Here is a 20,461-nt window from a genome sequence, read left to right as displayed (position 1 = left end):
TTTAAAAAAATTAAAAAAAAAAAATTAGACGTTAAAAAGAAGTCTCAAATGAAATGCCTGTAACAATATATAAATTAGATCAGCTATAAAATTCATCAGTCATTAACCAATATAGTAAAGTATGTCCTAGAGGGATGGTGGGAATTCTAATTAAACACTGTTTAACAGGCTTAACTGTCTGTGCTGTTATTTGCCTCAGAGATAACCTTCAAATCAGAACATTTTAAATCTCGGTCAACCTACTCAGCACTTTGAGTCAGATTTTCAAAGCTCTCAATTCCATCACCAATTCCCACAACTCTACATTGATTACACACACAAATGCTTGTGTGCCTATGCATGTACCAGGGTATAAAAACCCTATGTGTCTTATTTTGTAGCCATGCTAAGAATCATTTTACTGCAACAGAGTTCATTGCTTCCTCATGGATGCTTGCAAAAACTTCCAATATGGCAACATTTGAAGTGTGTTTGTTGAAATCTATAATGAAACTGTGGGGGTTTTTTTCATTATCCTTTATAATTTCAACAGTCTAGCCTGCTTTATGGCTGTTCAAATAGATGCACCCATGCAAACAAAGAGGGAGTGAAAATAGAGTGGAAACAAGCAGCCAGGTTTAGGTTGTTTAAACTATACCAAGAAAACTACACTTTGAGAGAGAAATTGAACAAGTGGCTTTGACAACACAGAGGACTTTGCCCATAACCACATATAGTTACTTATTCTCAATTGATTTTCCATGCAATGTAGCAGGAAAATCAAGATTATGTAAAAAGTACAATCCTTTTTCAGTATCAGGGAGTCATGATCTTTACAAAGGATTGCTGTAAAACTTAAACAAAAATGTATACTTACTGTATATAAATTTCCCTGTGTTGAAAAGAAAGTTGGACATAAGTACCCAATAAACAACCATGGCTCCAACAAGTGATACCATAGAAAATAAGAGGCTTGACCACTGACCAAAGGATCCAAAGTAATACTTGCAAACATCTGGGAATTCCCAGTTTGAGGTATCTGTTAAAGCTGAAAAAGACACAAGAACCAAAAATATATCTAAACAAAATGCTACATTAGAGTCAGTAGAACTATTCCGGACAAAATGTGGGGTTTTTAAAGAACATTCTGACACACATTCACAGCGCTTTCAAGGACTAAGAAAATTCCCACTAACTTTAAAATATACACTCATTAAGTGTTTAAATGAAGAAGCCTAAAGTATACACTTTTATTGTGACCATACAACTACTTTTGAATACTTTCAGATGCACTGAAATAAAACATGGCAAAAATGCCACCATGCATTTGCAGTTAAAGCCTTTTGCAGAAGTTATGGCAAAGTAGACCAGCTATGAACTTCCTCAACTTCTGTCCTGAAATGAGTTCAGTCACAAACTGACAAAGGTCTTAATGGCCTTTATTTGAGCAAGTGAGATGTTAGTTTATGCACAAAAGCACCAACCAGAGAAGAGCCCCAAGGTGAGTTTTGAACAATAAAAGGACATTCTAATTAGAGCTGCTGTCAATGACTGATCCAGCTGCTGACAGTACTTAGAGGGCTTTCAACACAGAATACACACAAATATTAGGGTAATACAGGCACACAACACAAAGGGATACAGCTACAGTCCAGGCTGCTCCAGTGTGCAAGTTGATCAGACAAGTAGAGAACTGGAGAGTGCTTATTATGGAGAAAAGATGCCTCTAACTCCTAAAGTCCCCAAAAACTTAGTAAGTGAACATTTGAAACCCTGCTTGATAAGAGATTGCATTTGGCTATAATACCTAGGTCCCAAGAAAGTGAAGGAATATCTAAAAAGGGAAGACAGTCATTTAGCACACAGAGCTTAGACACAGACTACAAAAATAGAGATATTCAAAGAACAGCTTTTATTTGCAGGTCAGGTCTAACATATAGTAAAAGACACATACAAATAGAATCTAATACATATTGGTATTTCACACTCAAAGTATTTGCATGATGAAGCTTTGGATTTCTTACGTATCATTTGCCGTGATTTCACAACTCTGTAACAGCAATAAAGAGTCAAAATGCCCATCAGTAAGATGAGAATAATTCCAGAAGTGAACCCTGCCTGTTAAGAGGGAGAAAAACAGTTCATTTTATTTGTGAATATACTACAAAAAAAGAAGAGTAAGCCATGTTGCCAAAAACATTTTCATATGCACACATTTTTCATAGTTTACCTGTTTTATTCCCCATGGGATACTTAATATGGATGTACCCATCATGGTATTCCATATCATAAATCTAGGAAGAAAAAAATCCAGTGAATATTTTAAGAACCACTCTTACTTCACATTGTTGTCTTAGTTAACAACAGCTATGTTGTTAATGTAGAACATTCAATAATCATGCATTTTGAGGCTATTATAGGGCAAGGTGTTTAACATACATTGTCACTAGACTGGAGTTTTTACCATAGCCATCTGTGCAACTGTCAACTTTAAAAGCAGTTCCTAATGGACTGTACACGTAGATTTCATCAGGAGCTGGGAGGACATGGTCAGGAGCAATCTAACAAGTGGATAAAAAGCAAGACTTATTAGTAACATCAATGTAACTAATTGTCCCAAACACAGCAAGTCAACTACTGTAAGTCACAGGAAATTACAATTAAAAAAAAAAAATAGAAAAAAAGAAAGAAAGAGACTGTTGTACTATGCTAATTCTCTTCCTGGGGGGAAAAGTCCAACAAACAGTTGATAGAATTTCTAGCTAGATAGCTGGAAAAATGCATTTTTCTTCTGCAAAGTATGTGTAAACACACTATGAACAAATCATGCTAGCTCAACAGCTCAGTTACTGCAGCTGGCCACTGCTTTAATCTTATAGGTGGGAGAAATCTGGGCACCCTGGATCACTGTTATAAAATTATTGCTGTTTGTATATTTTCTTTTAATGGTGAAGGTATTGCACAAGAAGTAAATAACAGCTTGTGATAAAACAAAACCTTTCAAAGGCACTCAGCTACCACATACTTGATTCAAAGCAAGCTGCAGAACAATTCTCCCACCCACCTTTATTTCTGCTGCTTTTATAAATCCAGGCTGTGTAAGACCCAACATGCCAGAGGCCACCCACTTAATGAGGCCCTGTCTTTGCCTTACCAATGCCCTGTCTGCAGGGGATGTGAGCCTGCTATAGTAATGAATCCTCTTATTCATTGCTGAAGCTTCATCAGTGACTCTTTGCATGTCATCATTCACACTGACTATGTTTGTGGGCTCCACGTGAAATGGTCTAGAGGAGGGGAAAAAAAGGGAAGAAAGGAAAACGCTTAAAACCATGGAACACAAGATACAACTCAGAGAGCAACTAAGCAATACTCAGGATGGTTTTGTCATCCATTGACACAAGGCAAATGAAAAAATATCCATCAATGCCATTGAGGGAAGCTGCAATCTGTGAAAGAATTGTGAGTTTATATCCATACTTAAATGACCTCCAGCCCAGATTCTGTGGAGCAACTTAACATCAGACCTAATATCCAGCTGTTAGTTTTCAACAATGAATCACACAGAGAAATACATGTTAATGAGCTTGGGCAAGCTTATTAGTGCTTGTAACTGGTGTTGTCAGAACAAGTGATGAGGAACAGAGGTAGAAACAGAAAGTATGAGAATGCAGAAGCAGAAAGCAGAGAAAGAGGAATGAGCGGTGGCAGTGACGACCACATATGAAAAGATTAGGAACTACTAATCTAGCTGAAAACACTAAATGGAATTGTGTGGGGAAGGAACCAAGACCAAATGAGTCCATGTGGTCACATATGTTTTGAAGTCAAGGCAACGGGGAACATACTCTGTCTCTATTTCCTCTACTTCACCTGAGTTAGACTGCAGGCATGGTCACGGCTGCTGAAGAAGAAAACAGGAGCACCACATGCCCCTCATTTTCTCTGCACACACAGAGGTACAGAGCAAGAACACTGAAAGCTGCTTTAAAGTTACACCACCATACACCTTCATGCAAGGAGCACTACCAGACAAATGTGACCAAATCATTATATTGCTGAGAGTTTTTTGTTCCAACTCAAGTAGAACTGACTTCCATATTATGCTCTTGCTTAAAAACAACACTGACTCCTAGCACTGAGAGGCTAATTTCTCAAACGAGACAGAGGACACTGCTGTCCTCTAAGCCTTAATAAATCAGCTTTTTTTTTCTTTCAGCAGAAATTTAATTTCTAAAACTACCACAATGGCTTTCTGATCTTCCTCTTCCAGGCTGATGTTTAAATCACTCATAAATCCACTGAAGCAGAGATCACAACAAGCTTCCAACTACTAACAACAGAAACTAGGTCAGCAATAAAGCCATGCCATTTATTCTGTAATATGAGCAAAATCTATTTGATATTACTGTTTTACAGGACCCATTTCTGTTTCAGACTACAAAGGAACTTGGGCAACCCCTCCAACCCCAGCTCCCAATAACCTCCACAAAAAACTTCCCATTCTTTTTCCCAATGAATCATTTACGCATTTGTACTATGACACCACATGTTATCTGTAAGGAAGATAAGAAATACAGTTCTGAAGTTCTTTGCTCTGTCTTTGTAAGAGAGGAAGACAGGTTCCTATTCCTGTGTGCTTAAGGGGAGACACGAGGTGGGAGTATCTGTGAAATTAAGAAAACCTAACTCACAAAAAGGGAAAATAGAGAATACAAACTTCCATCTCCACAAATTCCTTCTTTCTTTTATCTTAAACTTAATTAATTCTTACACATTCCTTCATAATGGAAAAATGGCTTAGATTTGCTAAGTTGTCTCTTACTTAGTGAAATCCAAATGAACACTTTAAAATTTTTAACACATTCTCAATTGACTCTTCTTCCTATGATTATGACATAATGGGGAGAATATGTGTTTTATGTGTGTGCTTTTGTGGTGTTCTTATAAACAATTTAGAAAGATATCTCAATTTTGCAGAAATAAATTCTAAGCAATAGCTTTACTACTCGAAACACAGGCACATGGGGCTAACTCACTCCACATGTAGGTAATATACAAAAATACTCATGGACTTTCAGTTCCAAAGGACTTTACTTGTTTTAGCTTAAAATTTATTAAGTTGAGCAAATCATTGGACACAGATAAAAAATATTTCATTAGAAGACCTGTAAAATAAAGACTGTAGTAATGAAAACAGGAGAAGTAACTTGTATAAACTTGTTTAAATGCTGCCCCCGCTCCAGTCAGCTCTCTGCTATTTTCTTTTTGGATTGCTGACATGCACTATATTTAGAACACTTATGTGTTTTGCTAATTATACAGCAACTGCATAGCGTGAAGACCTTCCTCTCTTTCCTCATCTACATTTAATATTATTAGTGCATCCCCATGAACTTTCACTGCAACTGTGGAAAGGTTACAGTGAGACAAAGTCCACATTTTGGTTAAAAGTGAGTAGGGAGATCTGTGACAAAGATTTCTTTCAAAATGGTGTTCAACAATTGCTAGCACAGATGTTAAAGAAAATTCTTACAGTCAGAAATTATTTTCTAAAGCAATGCAGGTGAAAACAGCTCTGTTTTACAGGTGTGTCAATCCAAGGATGACTTTAAAATTAAAGTAACAGAAAACATGCATAGAACATCTGATTTTGTGGGGAAAGCAGTGCTGTCAATGACCAAACAAACATAAAGAAAATAAATTATGTGTAGTAAAAACCTATCTGTAGGTAAGAAATTGTTTAAAGAAAGACATTTCATCTTCAGTATTATGAACAGAATCTGGATTAAACAAACAACTTATGGTCTAGCACAAAACATAAGGGTATGATCTAGAATCTAATCTATGGGTTAGGAAAAGAAAATAAAATCAAACATTACCTATGAAATTGTATGTACCTATTGCTTCTGCTTCCTGACGAGAGGAGTGCATAAGTTTATTGTTGCCAGTACTTGGGCTACTTCCCCTCTTGATCCCTGCTACTGTGCCTCTGCAGAGAATGAAAATTATGTAAAGCAGCACCTAATTTAATTTCTTCCGGGGTACCGCTGCACCACTAGCCCTGCTGAGCAAGTGACTTCCAAAACATACTAACCACCAATCAATTTTATGTTATTTGCAGATCTCTTTGGAAACATCAATTTGTATAAGAAGCTGTGTGAGCAGGCTAGGAGGCCTGCTACTTACCTACCCTGATCTCCACTAGGAGAGGGTAGCATCCTGCTCAGGATGAAGGCCAAGGTATTGCTCCCAGCAATACCCATATGAAAGACTGGTTGTAGGCCATACTCAAATGGGAGTCTGAGAAGCTCTCTCAGGGACTCAAAGAAGTTCTCAAAGACTGAGATTTACAAAGCCCAAAGCAGGTAGGATATAATCTGGGATATATTTTGAAAAATTCTATTTAGGGACCTTATGACTAGTGGGCAAGCACTAGCAAGCATTAGCAAGCACATACAAGTATTAGCAGCTACAACACGTTCCTATTAAAAAGTCTGATTTATACAGGCAATTATATCCTATCTCTCATGTGGCAAAATGCTTATGGAAAAGAATGTTGGACAATGTGATCTGGGGGAAGGGGAGTGACTGTGATTATGATGTGAAACAATGCAGACAATTTCCATGTATTGTGATAAACTATAACAGCCCTTGAATTTCATACACACTGAAAGACACAATTACATTTAGTGTTTCAGCAGCTAGCCAGAAAAACAGTGCTCTTTTACTAGGGCAAACACACCAGTAGAACAGGGCTGTTTTCCACAGGACCATGAGAATGGACAACTTGCAGGGCATCATGCAGGAGGTCCTCACCTTCCATACATTACACCTGGCAGGTGTGTTTTTCAGAAACCATTCCCAGAAAACCTCTTTTCTTGCTCTCACAAAGGGACAGTTAATAATAATTCTCTAGAGCTGGCCCAGGAAAAGAAAGAAGAGTGATTCTGTCAAAACTTCCTCACATTTTTACTTCAGTAGCAATTTTGCAAGCAAAGGAAATTAAAAGAGATGCTCATGATTAACTGTTCCCCTGTGATAAGCAAATGTTGGATTTAGAGGGCTAGAGGGAACAGCACAACATGAACACTAGTCAATTATGTAAGATTTTTTATAAGGGTGCTACATTCATCTTATGTAATTATCAGCAATGTACTACATCTTGTGGGGCAATGAAGGAGTAAGACTAACACATACCTCAAGAACTTTCAGAATAAATAATACTACTTCTCAAGTACCTTTGCTGAAGTATTTTTAAACATCAAACAACTGGTTCTTGAGATCTGATCAAAAACATGGTAAGTATTCAGCTATTACACTATACTAGTTTTTTTGTACCATTATGTCTTTTAGCTCTACATGACAATATTAATGACTTTGGACAAGCTTTTAATTTTTAAACAAATATGGAAAACCTTCTTTACATGATGCTTTACAATTTCTTTCCTCCAAATAGACCACAAGGAGCCACTTTAGCTTACTGCAGAGATTTCTTTGACACCTCACATCAATCATTTACCTTTTAGGGATGCGATAGGATTGTTACAGAGAAATAAACCTACGAAATTCCTACAGCTTTATTGCCTTACTGAGTTACCAAGTTATTACAGGAATGCTGCAAACGGCACAAGAAAAACTAAGGAGTAAAACTGATTCACTGTATTGGAAATTAAGGAAAGGAGAAGAAGCAGTAAGAATAGGTAGCTATTTCATAATTGGCAACTACATTATCTGGATAGGAACACCAGGCACTGGAACAGGCTCTCTAGGGAACTGGCCATGGTACCAAGCCTGTTAGAGTTCTAGAAGCATTTGGACAACAATCTAATGTACATGATCTGGTTCTTGTAACATCCTGTGAAAGGCCAGGAGTTGAATATGAGGATCCGTGTGGGCCTGTTCAACTCAGGATCCTCTATGATTACAGGTATCTGTGTGCGTCTCTTAAGGAAATCTGTATGAAAGAATTCCACAAGTGACTTGGTTTTTACTTTCTAAACTGTCTGAATTTACTGAAGCATTAAACAGTGTGCTTACAGTTATCTTGTAAGATCTTCATTCTCTTCGCAATACACTTTACCTAAATTTTTCTGTATTTATCACCGTTACAGTAATTACAGCAGGATCACACAAGTTTCTTAAAATGTTGGATGCAGAACTAAAATAACCTTTTGAAGCATAATGTCATTGCTTGCACATTTTAACAAATTAGGAATCATAAGCTTTACCACACCACACTTCAATCACTACTCCTCTTCCCTGTAAAAGACAAAAGCTATTTTACTCATCACTTACCAAGAAATATGAAGGTTCTTAATTAAGGTCACAATTCTTTCCAATTAGTAAGAAGCATTACCAGGAATTCACAAAAATGTTGGCAAAACAGAGAAACAGAGAAAAACAGGGAAAGCAAGCGATGGAGTAAAATGATCACATTGGTGTGGAGTGGTAAAGCCGTAATGAATGCAGAAAGGACAGATTTGCACAGGTTGTCAACCTTCTCCTAAGTTAAAAGAACTTTGAAAATGAAGGGAATCAACCACTTTTGCATTAAAAAGGCTTTTCTGACTGCCATCTACAGACACTGTTTAATTTACAGCTGTTTAATTTCACTTACTGATGCCTCCTACATTCTGGGAACCTGTGGGACTTCAAAAAGAATAGGGAAAAAATGCAGAAGGCTCCTTAGCAGGAGGCATTGCCAAGTTTTTTCATATGCAAAAGAACCAGCACAAAACATCAATTGCTTCTTTGAAGGTTCAAGTATTCCTGACTGACAACTGCAGTATCTTTTGACAATGAGCAGATTTAAAAAGCAGTTTGAAGAAAACAAGAAACGTCCTCTTTTCCATACAATAATCACCAATAAGCCAAAGCAGGAATAATATTCTCGTTTTTAAAGGGAGCTACAAAATGGGAAAAACACACTGAATACGGTGAAGAGAGAAGAGCAATAACATTCTCCTTAAAAGGATTAAAAGTGGCTTTATATTTTCCTCAAATTAGCAGAACAATACTTCACAAAGTAATTTACAACTCTAAAAAACAATTAGCTTATTGTTCCTATGTAAACACTGAAAAGCATTCCTTTCAAAAATCCCAAAAATCCTCCAAGCTGTTAAGAAAACCAGATAACTATGCAAATTCCTCAGATGTCAAACAACCCAAACAAAAGTATAGAACAGCACTAAGACAGACAAACAGTAATTACTACAAATCACACACAACACTTGAAGAGCTATCTCAACCAAAGCAAAGCTACCAAGCATTCACTTGGGATGTAGTTTCGGAATACCAAGTTAAAAAACAGGAACAAAGTAAGAGCAAACACACTGCATTGTACTACTGCATTTTCACTACGGGGTACTTTAATGACTAACTATTCTTCTTCCCAGGATCCACTATTTCCTGAAGGTTTAATGAAGAAGCCCTTCAAACTGTCCACTTGCTCTGACCAGGACTGACACATGGCCTCTTCTTCCTTATTTCTTTTTTTAAAGTGTGGGGGCTGCCTGTTCTAGTACAGAAGTGGAGTTCAAGCTTATTTAGACCCCTCTATTATTTCCAGGCCTTTCTGATATCCCAGGCCTCCTGCCCTTCAACTTTGTGCCTCTGCATACCTGGAAGGCAAAGGCTAGGTCACAGAAAATGGAAGAAAAAATTCAAGAGAGGAGCAATAAGGACATTCAGGCAAATCTGCAAAACTGGAGGCTGTGAATGTGGGCACACAATCCAAGTACACACTTCTGCTTTTAGTAAGGGAACCAAATGCCACAGGCTATGACCTTTTATGAAGTTGAGTCCCAAATTTGAGAAATCACAGGGAAAAGCCAACCACACAATATGGAAACAATACCTAACCTCACTTAGAAAAGTGAGTCTTAGCATTTAGGTGTTTAAAAAAACCTCTTTTATTGCTACTGCATCACCACAACACCTGAAACCCACTGGTCCTCAAAGAGAACACATACTTCCTCCAAAACAATTTCTGTTTGATTTTCTCCTGAAAATCACACACACAAAGTAGCAGTCTTCTTATGACAGGAAGGGATCAGATACTCCACAAAAAGAGAAAGATTTCATTTACATTCATTCACAATTGCCTTTGCCACCTGCAAGTATTCTAGCATTTCCTAGCCTTTATAAACATAATTCTGTGTGCTTCTAGGCCTGTGCTTCCTTTGTTCCCCTGGATTCACTTAGACCCTTATCCTCCTTCCTTTATTTGCAGAGAAGAGGATGTACATAGGCTTTCACAGCTTTCCAAAGCTGGAGGCTGATAGCATCAAAGCACTAGCCTCAAGAACTTTTTTATTTTTTTGCTGAAGCAGCCGCTGACAGCAGGATTTTGTATGCAACAGTGCCATCTTCAGTTCCTTCAGAAAAACTGCTTTACGGAAATATGATGGATGCAAATCGGAAAAAAAGGGACCATAAATTGGTCCAAGAGATGCTACAGTGCTATTCTTCCATCTAAAAAGGCAAAGCTGATGCCTTCAGCTAGTATTAGGAGGGTAGGTCCCACTCTGATCTCACTTTTGGTTCCACAACCAGCCCACAAAAAATCTTAACTGCAGCACAGGAAGTCCTTCATTCTAAACCCCTTTGTTAAACTTTTTAGAAAACATGTGAAATAACAACTTAGCTGGAATTACTATTTTTGAAGGCACAGTAATAAGGCTGGACTGACAAATTTTTCACATTTGCTCACTCTCAGAAAGCACTACTCTGTTTTTCTTAAAAGGCAGTAAAGATCACTCAGCTCACTTAGTACTATCAAATAATGTATTTTTCCAGCATCACCTGCAGAATGCAGACAGCACCATCTACACATACTGACAGCAACATTGGGCAAACTTGCTTGCATCGTCTCAACATTTCAGTTAGCTGTTCTAAATAAAAAAAAAAAATTCATGCTCCACTATACACACACATGCTGCTCCATGTTTGAAGAACACTTTAAAAGCCTCATGATGAGTTCTTAATAGAGCACTCTGTCTGAAATGATGGCAATAGAAAAACCTTATCCTTATAAACAAAATATAGTAAGAACATCTGTTCACCAGGTGCTTAGAAATAAAATACTATCATATAGTGACGAAGTTGGAACTGTTTGTACAGAGATCCCGGCTTCCAAATTTTAATCTTCTGTCTGTAGGATTCTATTGTCAAAAGCAAAGATTAAACAACTCTTTGCCTCACAGTAATTCTGTAGGTTCATCTTTCCTCATACCTTTTGCATTTATAGTCTTCTGGATTAAACTGTATATTCATGATTCCATAATTGCTTTCATCACCTCCCACAGGAACCAAGATAGGTTTGGTATCCTCTTCCATATTTGGTGAATATGTCTCCTTTTAGATTCTGTCTGTTACTCTAGCCTGGAAAAAAAAAAAAGGAAAGAAAATAAATGAGTCCACCGAGTTAAGCAAAACTATGTCCCTGCTATGAATTTAACACTGGTAGAGTCCCACAGTTTCACAAGCTCCTGGGCTGAAAAGCACCAGTAAATAACTTCAACATGCCACTTGAGAATTCTCATTCCATAATGCAAACATCATGAGGCATGTACAGTGGGGACAGTATTTTTTTAAATCATTCTATCTAGCCCTTAATCTCTTTTAGCACCACAACAAGGCAGTATGAATTAAATATAAATTTCTAAAGGAGCTGTATTTCTAATGTGCAATGGTACTGCAGAGAACAATCTATCAGCTATCAGAGCCTACTGTTTCACTCAATTACTTCAAACTTTGCAGCAGATACATATGCAGTTTATTCCAGTTCCAGTACATTTCCCATAATAAGGATCAGATTATTGCAGTCTACTGTGTCCAGGTCTTTTGAATAAAAGGCAATAAGTGGTTTAATAATGCATTAATAACAACTATTATATGCATTTAAACCACTTCTGGTGAAAGAGTGAGGAGCAGATCACTTTTAAACTAATGGATTTCTACTCAGATTGAATTACAGGCCTCACATGGAACTTTCTGTGGTCTTGCATGCAGCTGAACAAACATAATGACTTAACAGCTCTCACTTCTACTGTCTCCTGAAGAATTCCTCAGGCAGGACTCCTTCAAACAAAAATGTCAGAAGCCAGGACACTTTCAAACAACAATGGTAGAAGTATCTGTTCTTCCATCTTTCAGAAAGCTTTAAAATGTTAGGCTGATGGAAAGACAGATGACAACTAGAGCTGGCACAAGACAAAGAAGGGTAGTGCCGGCTGTTTGAACCCTGGAATGGCAACAGAAGAGAACAGAAAGAATAAGGTGTGTACGATCCTTCTGCATCCTCACAGAAATACACCATAAAGGCCCAGTCTAGAAATCACACCAACCCAAGTTGAGTAGACACAGTTCTATCCCCTCCTAGATGCATACTGTCAATCCTCTTCCATTAGCTTATCCTGCTAATACCCCTGGCAAAAAATCAAAACAAACCAAAACAAAGAATCTGAAGGAGAGGATGAAAAATTAAAGTTAGATTAGTTTTCAACCACATCTACTCTCCTGGGCTGAAAAACTGCTGAAGGATGCGTGGGAAAACACTGATGGACAATGTGGCAGGAACTGCAGAAGCATTAAGATTGGCTCAACCTGCCAAGGAAGTGCTTTCTAGAAGACAGACACAGGTAATAGCTCTCCGCTGTCAAGGGGAGGGGATCAGTAATGGATCCAGTTTATGAAAATTGTACTGAAAGTTCAAGTCCTGCTTTGACAGCTTAATGGCATTTATGCAATGCCATACTGAACTAGACAAGGAGGACTGACACAGATGAAAATTAGCTACTCCTTCTTTTGCTTTAAACCCACATCAGTGTTGAGTTTGGGGGTTGGAATCTGTATGCTCGCATGCCTGAGCAAGGGAGGGGATAGTGCCATGGAAGCTATTTCATCCTGCAGCGCTGACACATTCCTCGTAGTTTCAACATCCACAACAAGAGATTTGAACAGTTACTAAGTTTAAAGGCATGATTTTTGAGTTTAAAGAAATGATTGTGTCTTGGTCACTTTAGCCCTTTGAGAGGATACAATATGCAAGTGGTGATAATCAAGGCAATCTTAAGAGACTTACTTGCACTTGCTGACAGCATACTTTCTCCTACTGTTAATTTTCGCTGTTACACTCCCTAAAGCTTTATTCCTCTACCTTTTTCAGACCCTTTCCAAGGGACCCTCTTACCATCCTTAACTTACTCCTTTCTCTCTTTTGCCACTCCCTAAAGCTTTATTCCTCTACCTTTTTCAGACCCTTTCCAAGGGACCCTCTTACCATCCTTAACTTACTCTTTTCTCTCTTTTGCTACTCCAGCCTTCTAATAAAACATCAGTTTTGATTCTTTACCCTGAAGTCCTTCTTATCCACAATGCTGCTTCTGGCTCTCTGGCCCCAGCTAAGCATGCTCTCATCCTTCTCAGCTCCTCTGGTAATGCGTAGCAAATAGATTTCTGCTCCTTATGTTCCTTCTATTTTCTGTCTCCTATACCCTGTCAAAACTGCTTTCCCAACCCACCTTTACTAAGCACTACTTACTAAGAGTTCACACCAATATATTTACTTCTTTTCCTGTGACATGTTGCTCCTCTCCAAATTCTCTTTACAGATACCCTTTCACACACTTCTTTTCTACTGCCTCCTCTTATTTTTCTACAGCTCTAGGCTTTCTGCCTTCTCACTACTGATTCCCTTCCAGTTAAAATTTACCCTGGTGCACATGAGCTTCCTGCAACACCTAAGTAATTCTGAAACAAAAACACAGGCCCCGGAGATTTCACACACTGCTACAGGCATCCACCCAGTCCTCTGCCACTTCAATTAATATATGCTATTAGCTAATTCTATTCTATTCTATTCCTATTTTTTCTCAATTGAACATTCTGTGTTCATCTTACGAACAGACAAACCTAGGTGTCAAACATAATCCCCCTCACTTGTTCTGCATTTTGCATCTCTCTTAAGAATTTAAATCACACTTCAGACCTAGCCATAAAAATGCAGATAAAAATTTTAATTCCTAATGCCTGAATTGAAAACTGAAAGAAATTCAAACCTCAAATAGTCAGTGGTTTTAATCAGAATCTTCCGTAAGACCACAGTATAGACATCCCTTCCTTCCACAGGCCATGGTTTGTGAGACAGATTAAGCAGACATCAAATGCACATCCCTTCCTTAAAACCTGTTAATACTTGTGCTTTACAAGTTAGCCTGATAAATGCTGACAACAGTGATCACCAGCTTGATTTTTTCTGCACTACTGCAGTAAAGAACCCAGATTTTATAGTATTCCGTGAAGAAAAATAATCCTTCCAAAATATATCACAGACTAATTTTGACTTGACAGCATGATTCGAGACTTGTGGAGCTGGTGCTCACTTGACCCATTAGGGTCAATTAGAAGCTGGGTCTGCAAAGACATCTTATTTTTTAAGTACCTATTGTTGATAACAATTGAGTTCATGACCAGCAAGCTTATGACCAGCAAACTGGCTACTCTACAAATAGATGACACACTTGAAGGCTGGAGCTGGAGCCAGTACAGTTTAAAGGACAACTGTAAGCAGAAAAGCAAAATGAAGAAGAATTAACCAGGTTAATCTCTCTTTTATCTATGCCTGTAGAACATTCTATTGTTCTGCAAGCTGACACACTACATCAGAAGGGCAGCAAAAGGAAACAAGTGGGTCAGAATTTAATAACCCAGGTTTCCTGCTGCTGGTCACAAACTGTGAAGCAACACCTAAGTCTACGCAAGTTATTTTTCCCCAGTCTCATTCTGGGCTACACTCCACATGACTTTTAGATGGTAATCTTAAAAGGACTGGACCTTCTTTAATCCTCACTGGCTCAGCCCTATGAGCTTCTGCTTTCACTGCCTTCAGGTTCTCTCAATCTGGTTTCAAAGTCTAAAAAGCATGAAGGAGTGAAGAAAAGGATATGGTAGATTTAGAAATCTCACTGTAGCCTGTGATCTAATAATGTTAGCACTGGATAGCAAAACTGTATTAGTTGGTTTCCACTGTGAATTTAACAACTGCAGTTTATGGCTCGGTTATACATGTGTGTGACGAAACTTTAAGATGAGACAGATAATTCAGAGTTACAGCCCAGGCCATGCAAGAGAGCTAGCAAACAGGTTTACCCCATCAGGAGCTAAACTGTGCTCAGTAAGTCAATCATCCCAACAATCCCATAAGCATGGACTGTGCTTAGCTGGTATTTATCAGAGAACCTCCCACAGTGGGCAGGAGGAGAAAGGCTGAGAGGATCACTACTCCCACAGCCTCCACGATGCCATCATGGTGCTGTACAAACAGCAGCTGGAGCACTGAGAGCTGTTTATACTTCATTTCTTCTTAAAAGTCACTATTTCTAAAAAGCACCCCACACTCATGGTTTAAATACCAGAATCTGCTAATCAAAGTATTTAGTTCAAACACGGAAATTCTTTTTTAAAAGTGCCACTTGGAGTAATCCTGTCTTCTCTGAAATTCTGAGCAGGATGAATACAGCTCAAGGCGTAATACTCAAGCAAGCTGCAGGCAGTGCACATATGAGATATAAGCACAGTGTACACTGAAAGGCGAGAACTCCAACACAGGACAGCACAGTTCCTCAGTTCCTGGAGTGAATCCTCAGTCAGAAGGGACTGAAGGAGGCTACATTAGTCATGAAAGTAGCAGTATACATTAAGAGCTCCTTAAAACGGGGACAGCATACCGCCTCTTCTGGCACCTTATAGATACTTCAGCTTGTCCTCACTCTCCGACAACTGCACTGGTTAAAGGCGATTAAAACTGTATAAAGCAATGTAAGTTAGCAACTTTTTGAGGAAAAAGACTTTTGAATATACAAGCTGAACCTCTGCTGAGCTTTTGTGTAGCTCTGACAGAACGAACATGGTCAATGCCACATGATAAATCTAAGTAAAATTAAAAAGAACCAGCATGTTCAACTAGATTTGCCTTCGACGGATAAAGCTCGCATAATTCATATATTTGTGGGCACTGCAGATAAATATTTACAGAAACGAAACACTATCACCTTAGGCTAACTTACATTTTAAACAAGATTTTTGGTTTTAACTTAACGGGTTCTCCCTCAGGCCCGTGAAAACGGATGTAAACATTTCCCTGCTTCACGGACCGCCCGAAAAACTTCCACGCTGTTCCTTCACCTCCACCCCCGCTCTGACGATCTGCCCGTGTTTCCAGGAACACGGCGTGGCCGGTCAGTGCCCTGCGGCCGGCGCGGCTCCTGCCAGCCCCTCCACCCCGCAGGTCGCGCCCCCGAGCCGGGCGAGCGGCGGGGGACACGGAGGGGGACACGGCGGGGGACACGGAGGAGGATCCGGCGCCGCCGCCTCCCCGCGCTCCGGAGCCGCCCCGCGCCCCGAGATCCCCAAGGGCCGCTCCCGCCGAGCTGCCCCGCCTGGGCGCCGCCGCCCCGCCTGACGCGGCTCCCGTACCTGCAGCTCGGTCTCGGCGGCGCAGCGCTCCCGCCGCGGCCACAGGAAGCGCGGCGGCGGCTCCCGGCGTGCCGGGCTCCGGGCGTGCCGGGCCGCGTAGTTCCTGGAGCGGCTGCGCTGAGGAACCGGCCAGGCGCTGCGGAGCGCAGGACTACGATTCCCAGGAAGCGGCGGGGCGGTGTCCCCGGGCTGCCAGGCGAGGGCCTCGTCGTACGGACAAGCGTGAGCCGAGTACTGGGAAGAAGGGATTTGCACTTGCTGCTGTTGGCTGATGAGACGCCGCTAATCATAATCATAATCATAATCACAATCATAATCATAATCAAACCCCAACAAAACAAACAAAAAACACAAAAAAGAAAACAAAACAACCCCAACACCCCCCCACCACCACCACCATTTGCTTGCATGCTTTTGCGGTCAGTAGAGTGACAAAATAATCCATACATGACCCTTGCCAAAACAAACCGTGCTGGTCTTCACGTGACTGGCTACGGAGTGATGTATCCAGGGCGTCCTGACCTGCTCAGCGAGGTGTTTCATACTGAGCAGAGCACACAAAGCAGACTAAACAATGGGGCCAGTATGCCCAGCAATACATGTTTTTAATCCTGGTTTGGTTTGGTCTGTTTTCTTTTTTGGGGGTTTTTCATTTGTTTGGTTTGGTTGTTCTTTCTTTCTTTCTTTCTTTCTTTCTTTCTTTCTTTCTTTCTTTCTTTCTTTCTTTCTTTCTTTCTTTCTTTCTTCTTAAATCAAGTTGAGATAATCCTTTTCATAGTTGAAACCATGGTTAATATCAGAATCTTGGGGTATTTATAGCTCATGCTTGGAAAAACTGCTGAATTGCAAAGAAGACAGCAGAGAGAGCTTTCCCATGTGACAATATTGCAAAACAGGCTACACACAAATCACCCCCTTTACTTCCTGTTCAAGTAAAATCTAAAACATAATGTACGGCTAGCAGCAGGACTGTAGGACTGTTCTGCAAGAAAATTGCTGTGTAATTGAATTTCAGACTGCTGACGGAAATGAGGCAGCAGAGACTTAACACTACTGATCATCCTGAAATCCAGCTGCCCACAAGCTCATTGGGACCAAAACTCTTGCTTCTGTACCCAGGAAATTCATCATCATCTTTCACATTTGAGGCACTCTTAGAATCCAAGTGTACATTGTGGGCTTTGGCCATTAGAAGATTTTGGTTGATGAGTCAAGCAGTCTGCCCAGCTGCTATCACAGGAACTTGAAATGCAATGCTAACACCATGTACTGGTGCTATGAAAGTAAATTAAACTGAAACCCACAAAACTAGACGTGTGCAAAGAACTGGGTTTTTTAGCTTACAAGCTTCTAGTCTTGCTCTTCGGGCCTGTCTTCTGTGACCTATGCTGTGAAAGATTTGTATAAGTTAATACTATAGCAGGTTGATGATCTGTATTTCAGTGCTTTCTGGATCACCCACTACAGTTCTGGAGTTACGCTTAGGAAAAGTGTTTTCTTTTAAGAACTATAAGCCTAGCAGAAGCAGATTCATCCTGCTCCCTCATGAAATCTCCTGCCACAGCTGACTTCACAAAAGGCTGTTCAGTCTCTGTCCTGCAGTGTTTGTGTTCTGGCCTTCTCTTCTGATTACACATTACCTCCTGGGCAGAGTGTCTCTTCCTACATGCCTGGACAGGAGAGAAATGGGAGCCTAAACTAATTTTGAAGCTCTTGGGAAATCTGTAAGACAAAGGGAGTATTAAATCCAGCTCTAAGAAATTTTCATCTTATGCTATGAATCTTCTTTTTACTGCCTCAAGTCATACTTTACTCTGCACCTGAAGTTACAATTGTAATATGCACAAATTCATGAAATTTAGGCATTATGGAACATTATAGTAGATGAATAAATAACCTTCCCCATTGATGAAACAGAGCATGGTCACATAGCTAACAAACTTGGAGGGGTGCTGCATTTTGTTAGAGAAAACTTCATGTTTCTCTCTGAAAGATACTGATAATACATCAGGATAGCATTTAAGTGACAGATGCTTATATATAGTTTATATATAGCTATGCTACACTCAAAATCTTGTTTGTTGGCAAAGAGAAAGTATACCTCCTATTTAGCTAAGGCAATAATTTGTTGAAAGTATAACCAAAATTCTATGTGTCAGATCATTATTAGTCCAGCACTGTTACACAAAAAGAAAGAAGAATGGGATTTATGCACATATTTGCTTCTTTCCCCTGTTCTTGCTGCTATGGTCACCCTTCTGTGACTGCTCTGGATCGTGAGGTTGCTGGTTTCATTCTTGGCAATGGTTAGATGAAAGGACATTACTAGAGGCTATCAGCATCTGGAGCCCATCCCTCAGAGGAATATGATGTTTACATTGTTGGTTTCTTCTTCCTCACTTATAAGGGGTTGCACTCACACTTGGGGTAAATTCTCACAATTTTTTGTAAAATACTTCTATGTGTTTTTCTGGTTAGCTGCAACTCCATATTGTGCTTGCATGCAATACATAAGATGCAGTTTACATATGTTGGATAATACTTTGTTCTGGTTTTGCTCAAGTAGATGACTCTGCTTGAGTAGGGCTGGTTGGGTAACATTACCTCAAGGGTAGTCTGTAAACATCTTGTGCAATTTGTACGCTGCCACCATGGTTTACGTTGAATTGTTAGCATCTCTAGGGGGAAAAAATATTTTGCTCTCGAAAGAATCCTCTGAGTTGAAGAAATTAATTACCATTACCATGTAATTTCTTGCCATTCACAAAATGTCAAAACTTGGCTTCTCCTAGTGTAGTGGAAAGTAATCTGGAGGCAGTAGAGAGTGTCCCAAAGAGCCAAAGGAATAAGAAAAGAAAATAACTCTCCAAGCTTATCTACTAGTTAGAGGCTGTGACAACTGATTGTAGTTAAAATTAACTGAGATCACTCACCAGGGATTACATCTGCTACTATGACTGCATTCATAGGGGCTCCCCATGTCTACTATTAAAAGTATTAAACTGTGCTGAACATGGAGTTACATTAGCAAAGCTGAAGGAATGGTTCCTGTTCCTGGAAAGTAGGCGGAACAATTTGAAAGTTTTCAGTTTGGCTTAGATGTGTCAGAGTAGCACATCTGCCACTAACCATAAATTTCTCAGGAGAACAAACACGCTGCTCTTTTCTTTCTGTCCATCCTAAACAGAGCTCCAGTGTGATGCAAACAGAAGCCATTTTGGCTCATGAAGCAGCTTACTCTGCTTCCTTGTTTAGGCAAAAAGTAAAATGGTTACCCCAGTGGGTGAAATTTCACTCATGAGCCTCCCTGCTAGTTTCAGATGCTGCTTTGGGAACTTGTGAACACTTCCCACAGAGATGCTCCCACTGCAGACTGTTCATCCCTGGACATTACATGTCTGACTGAACACTTAGGGAAAGCTGGTAATTCCCAGCACTATGAGCATTGTATACACACATACATATAACCTAGAGGCGCAGATTTAACCTAATTGTGAGGCAGAGAAGCGGGTTATGTCTCTTACCCACTTGCACTCTAACCTGAGTCCTGTCTTGATGCTTCTGAAAAATGAACAGCTGCAAAGGGTAGGGCTTAAGAGATGATGGCTAATGAGAAAATAACAAAAGCATTAGTTCAAAGACCACTTTCCAAAACTTCCTGACTGCTGCAGGAATTTGTCTTGATGCTCAAAGCACCTGCTAAACATGAATATGTTCACTGCAGAAATACAGATCTGGTGTCACCTCTCTCTGCAACAGAAGGCATTAAAGTTCTTCAACAGACACACCTTTTTTCAAATTGTTTTTCTGACAAGGAAAATCTACTGAACGTTGTGGAGCAGGTTTTAATGTGTTTTACCATGTTTATGAAATTACATAGGACATTCCTTAGTGTTTTCATGAATAAGCATTGCTGTGTCATCTCACAGCATGAAAAGAGGTACAGAGAAGACAGACACTGCACTGATAGGTTGGAAACCCAAGCTGCAGCACCAGACTACTT

At 39.7% G+C, this 20,461-nt stretch overlaps 1 protein-coding gene across 5 annotated transcripts in view; it reads right to left on the bottom strand.

Moving 5' to 3' along the window:
- SLC38A9 (solute carrier family 38 member 9) overlaps positions 1-16,602 on the bottom strand; it is a 45,038-nt gene extending 28,436 nt beyond the window's left edge. For 2 of the 5 annotated variants that reach the window (XM_059873572.1, XM_059873576.1), the window contains exons 1-7: positions 16,459-16,602; positions 11,216-11,364; positions 3,134-3,266; positions 2,419-2,540; positions 2,210-2,273; positions 2,004-2,097; positions 857-1,027 (exon numbers count right to left, since the gene is read on the bottom strand). In XM_059873572.1, coding sequence (XP_059729555.1) covers positions 857-1,027; positions 2,004-2,097; positions 2,210-2,273; positions 2,419-2,540; positions 3,134-3,266; positions 11,216-11,319 — 688 coding nt within the window. In that variant the 5' untranslated portion in view covers positions 11,320-11,364; positions 16,459-16,602. Of the gene's footprint in view, positions 1-856; positions 1,028-2,003; positions 2,098-2,209; positions 2,274-2,418; positions 2,541-3,133; positions 3,267-11,215; positions 11,365-12,026; positions 12,147-16,049; positions 16,327-16,458 lie in introns of those variants that run through there. The other 3 variants (XM_059873573.1, XM_059873575.1, XM_059873577.1) reach the window with 3 other exon arrangements.
- Positions 16,603-20,461: the final 3,859 nt, after the last annotated feature.

This window comes from Haemorhous mexicanus, chromosome Z, assembly GCF_027477595.1.
Source record: "Haemorhous mexicanus isolate bHaeMex1 chromosome Z, bHaeMex1.pri, whole genome shotgun sequence".
NCBI classification, from domain to species: domain Eukaryota; kingdom Metazoa; phylum Chordata; class Aves; order Passeriformes; family Fringillidae; genus Haemorhous; species Haemorhous mexicanus.
Note: the sequence above shows the minus strand (reverse complement) of the source record. Positions and strands in the feature narration are given on the sequence as shown.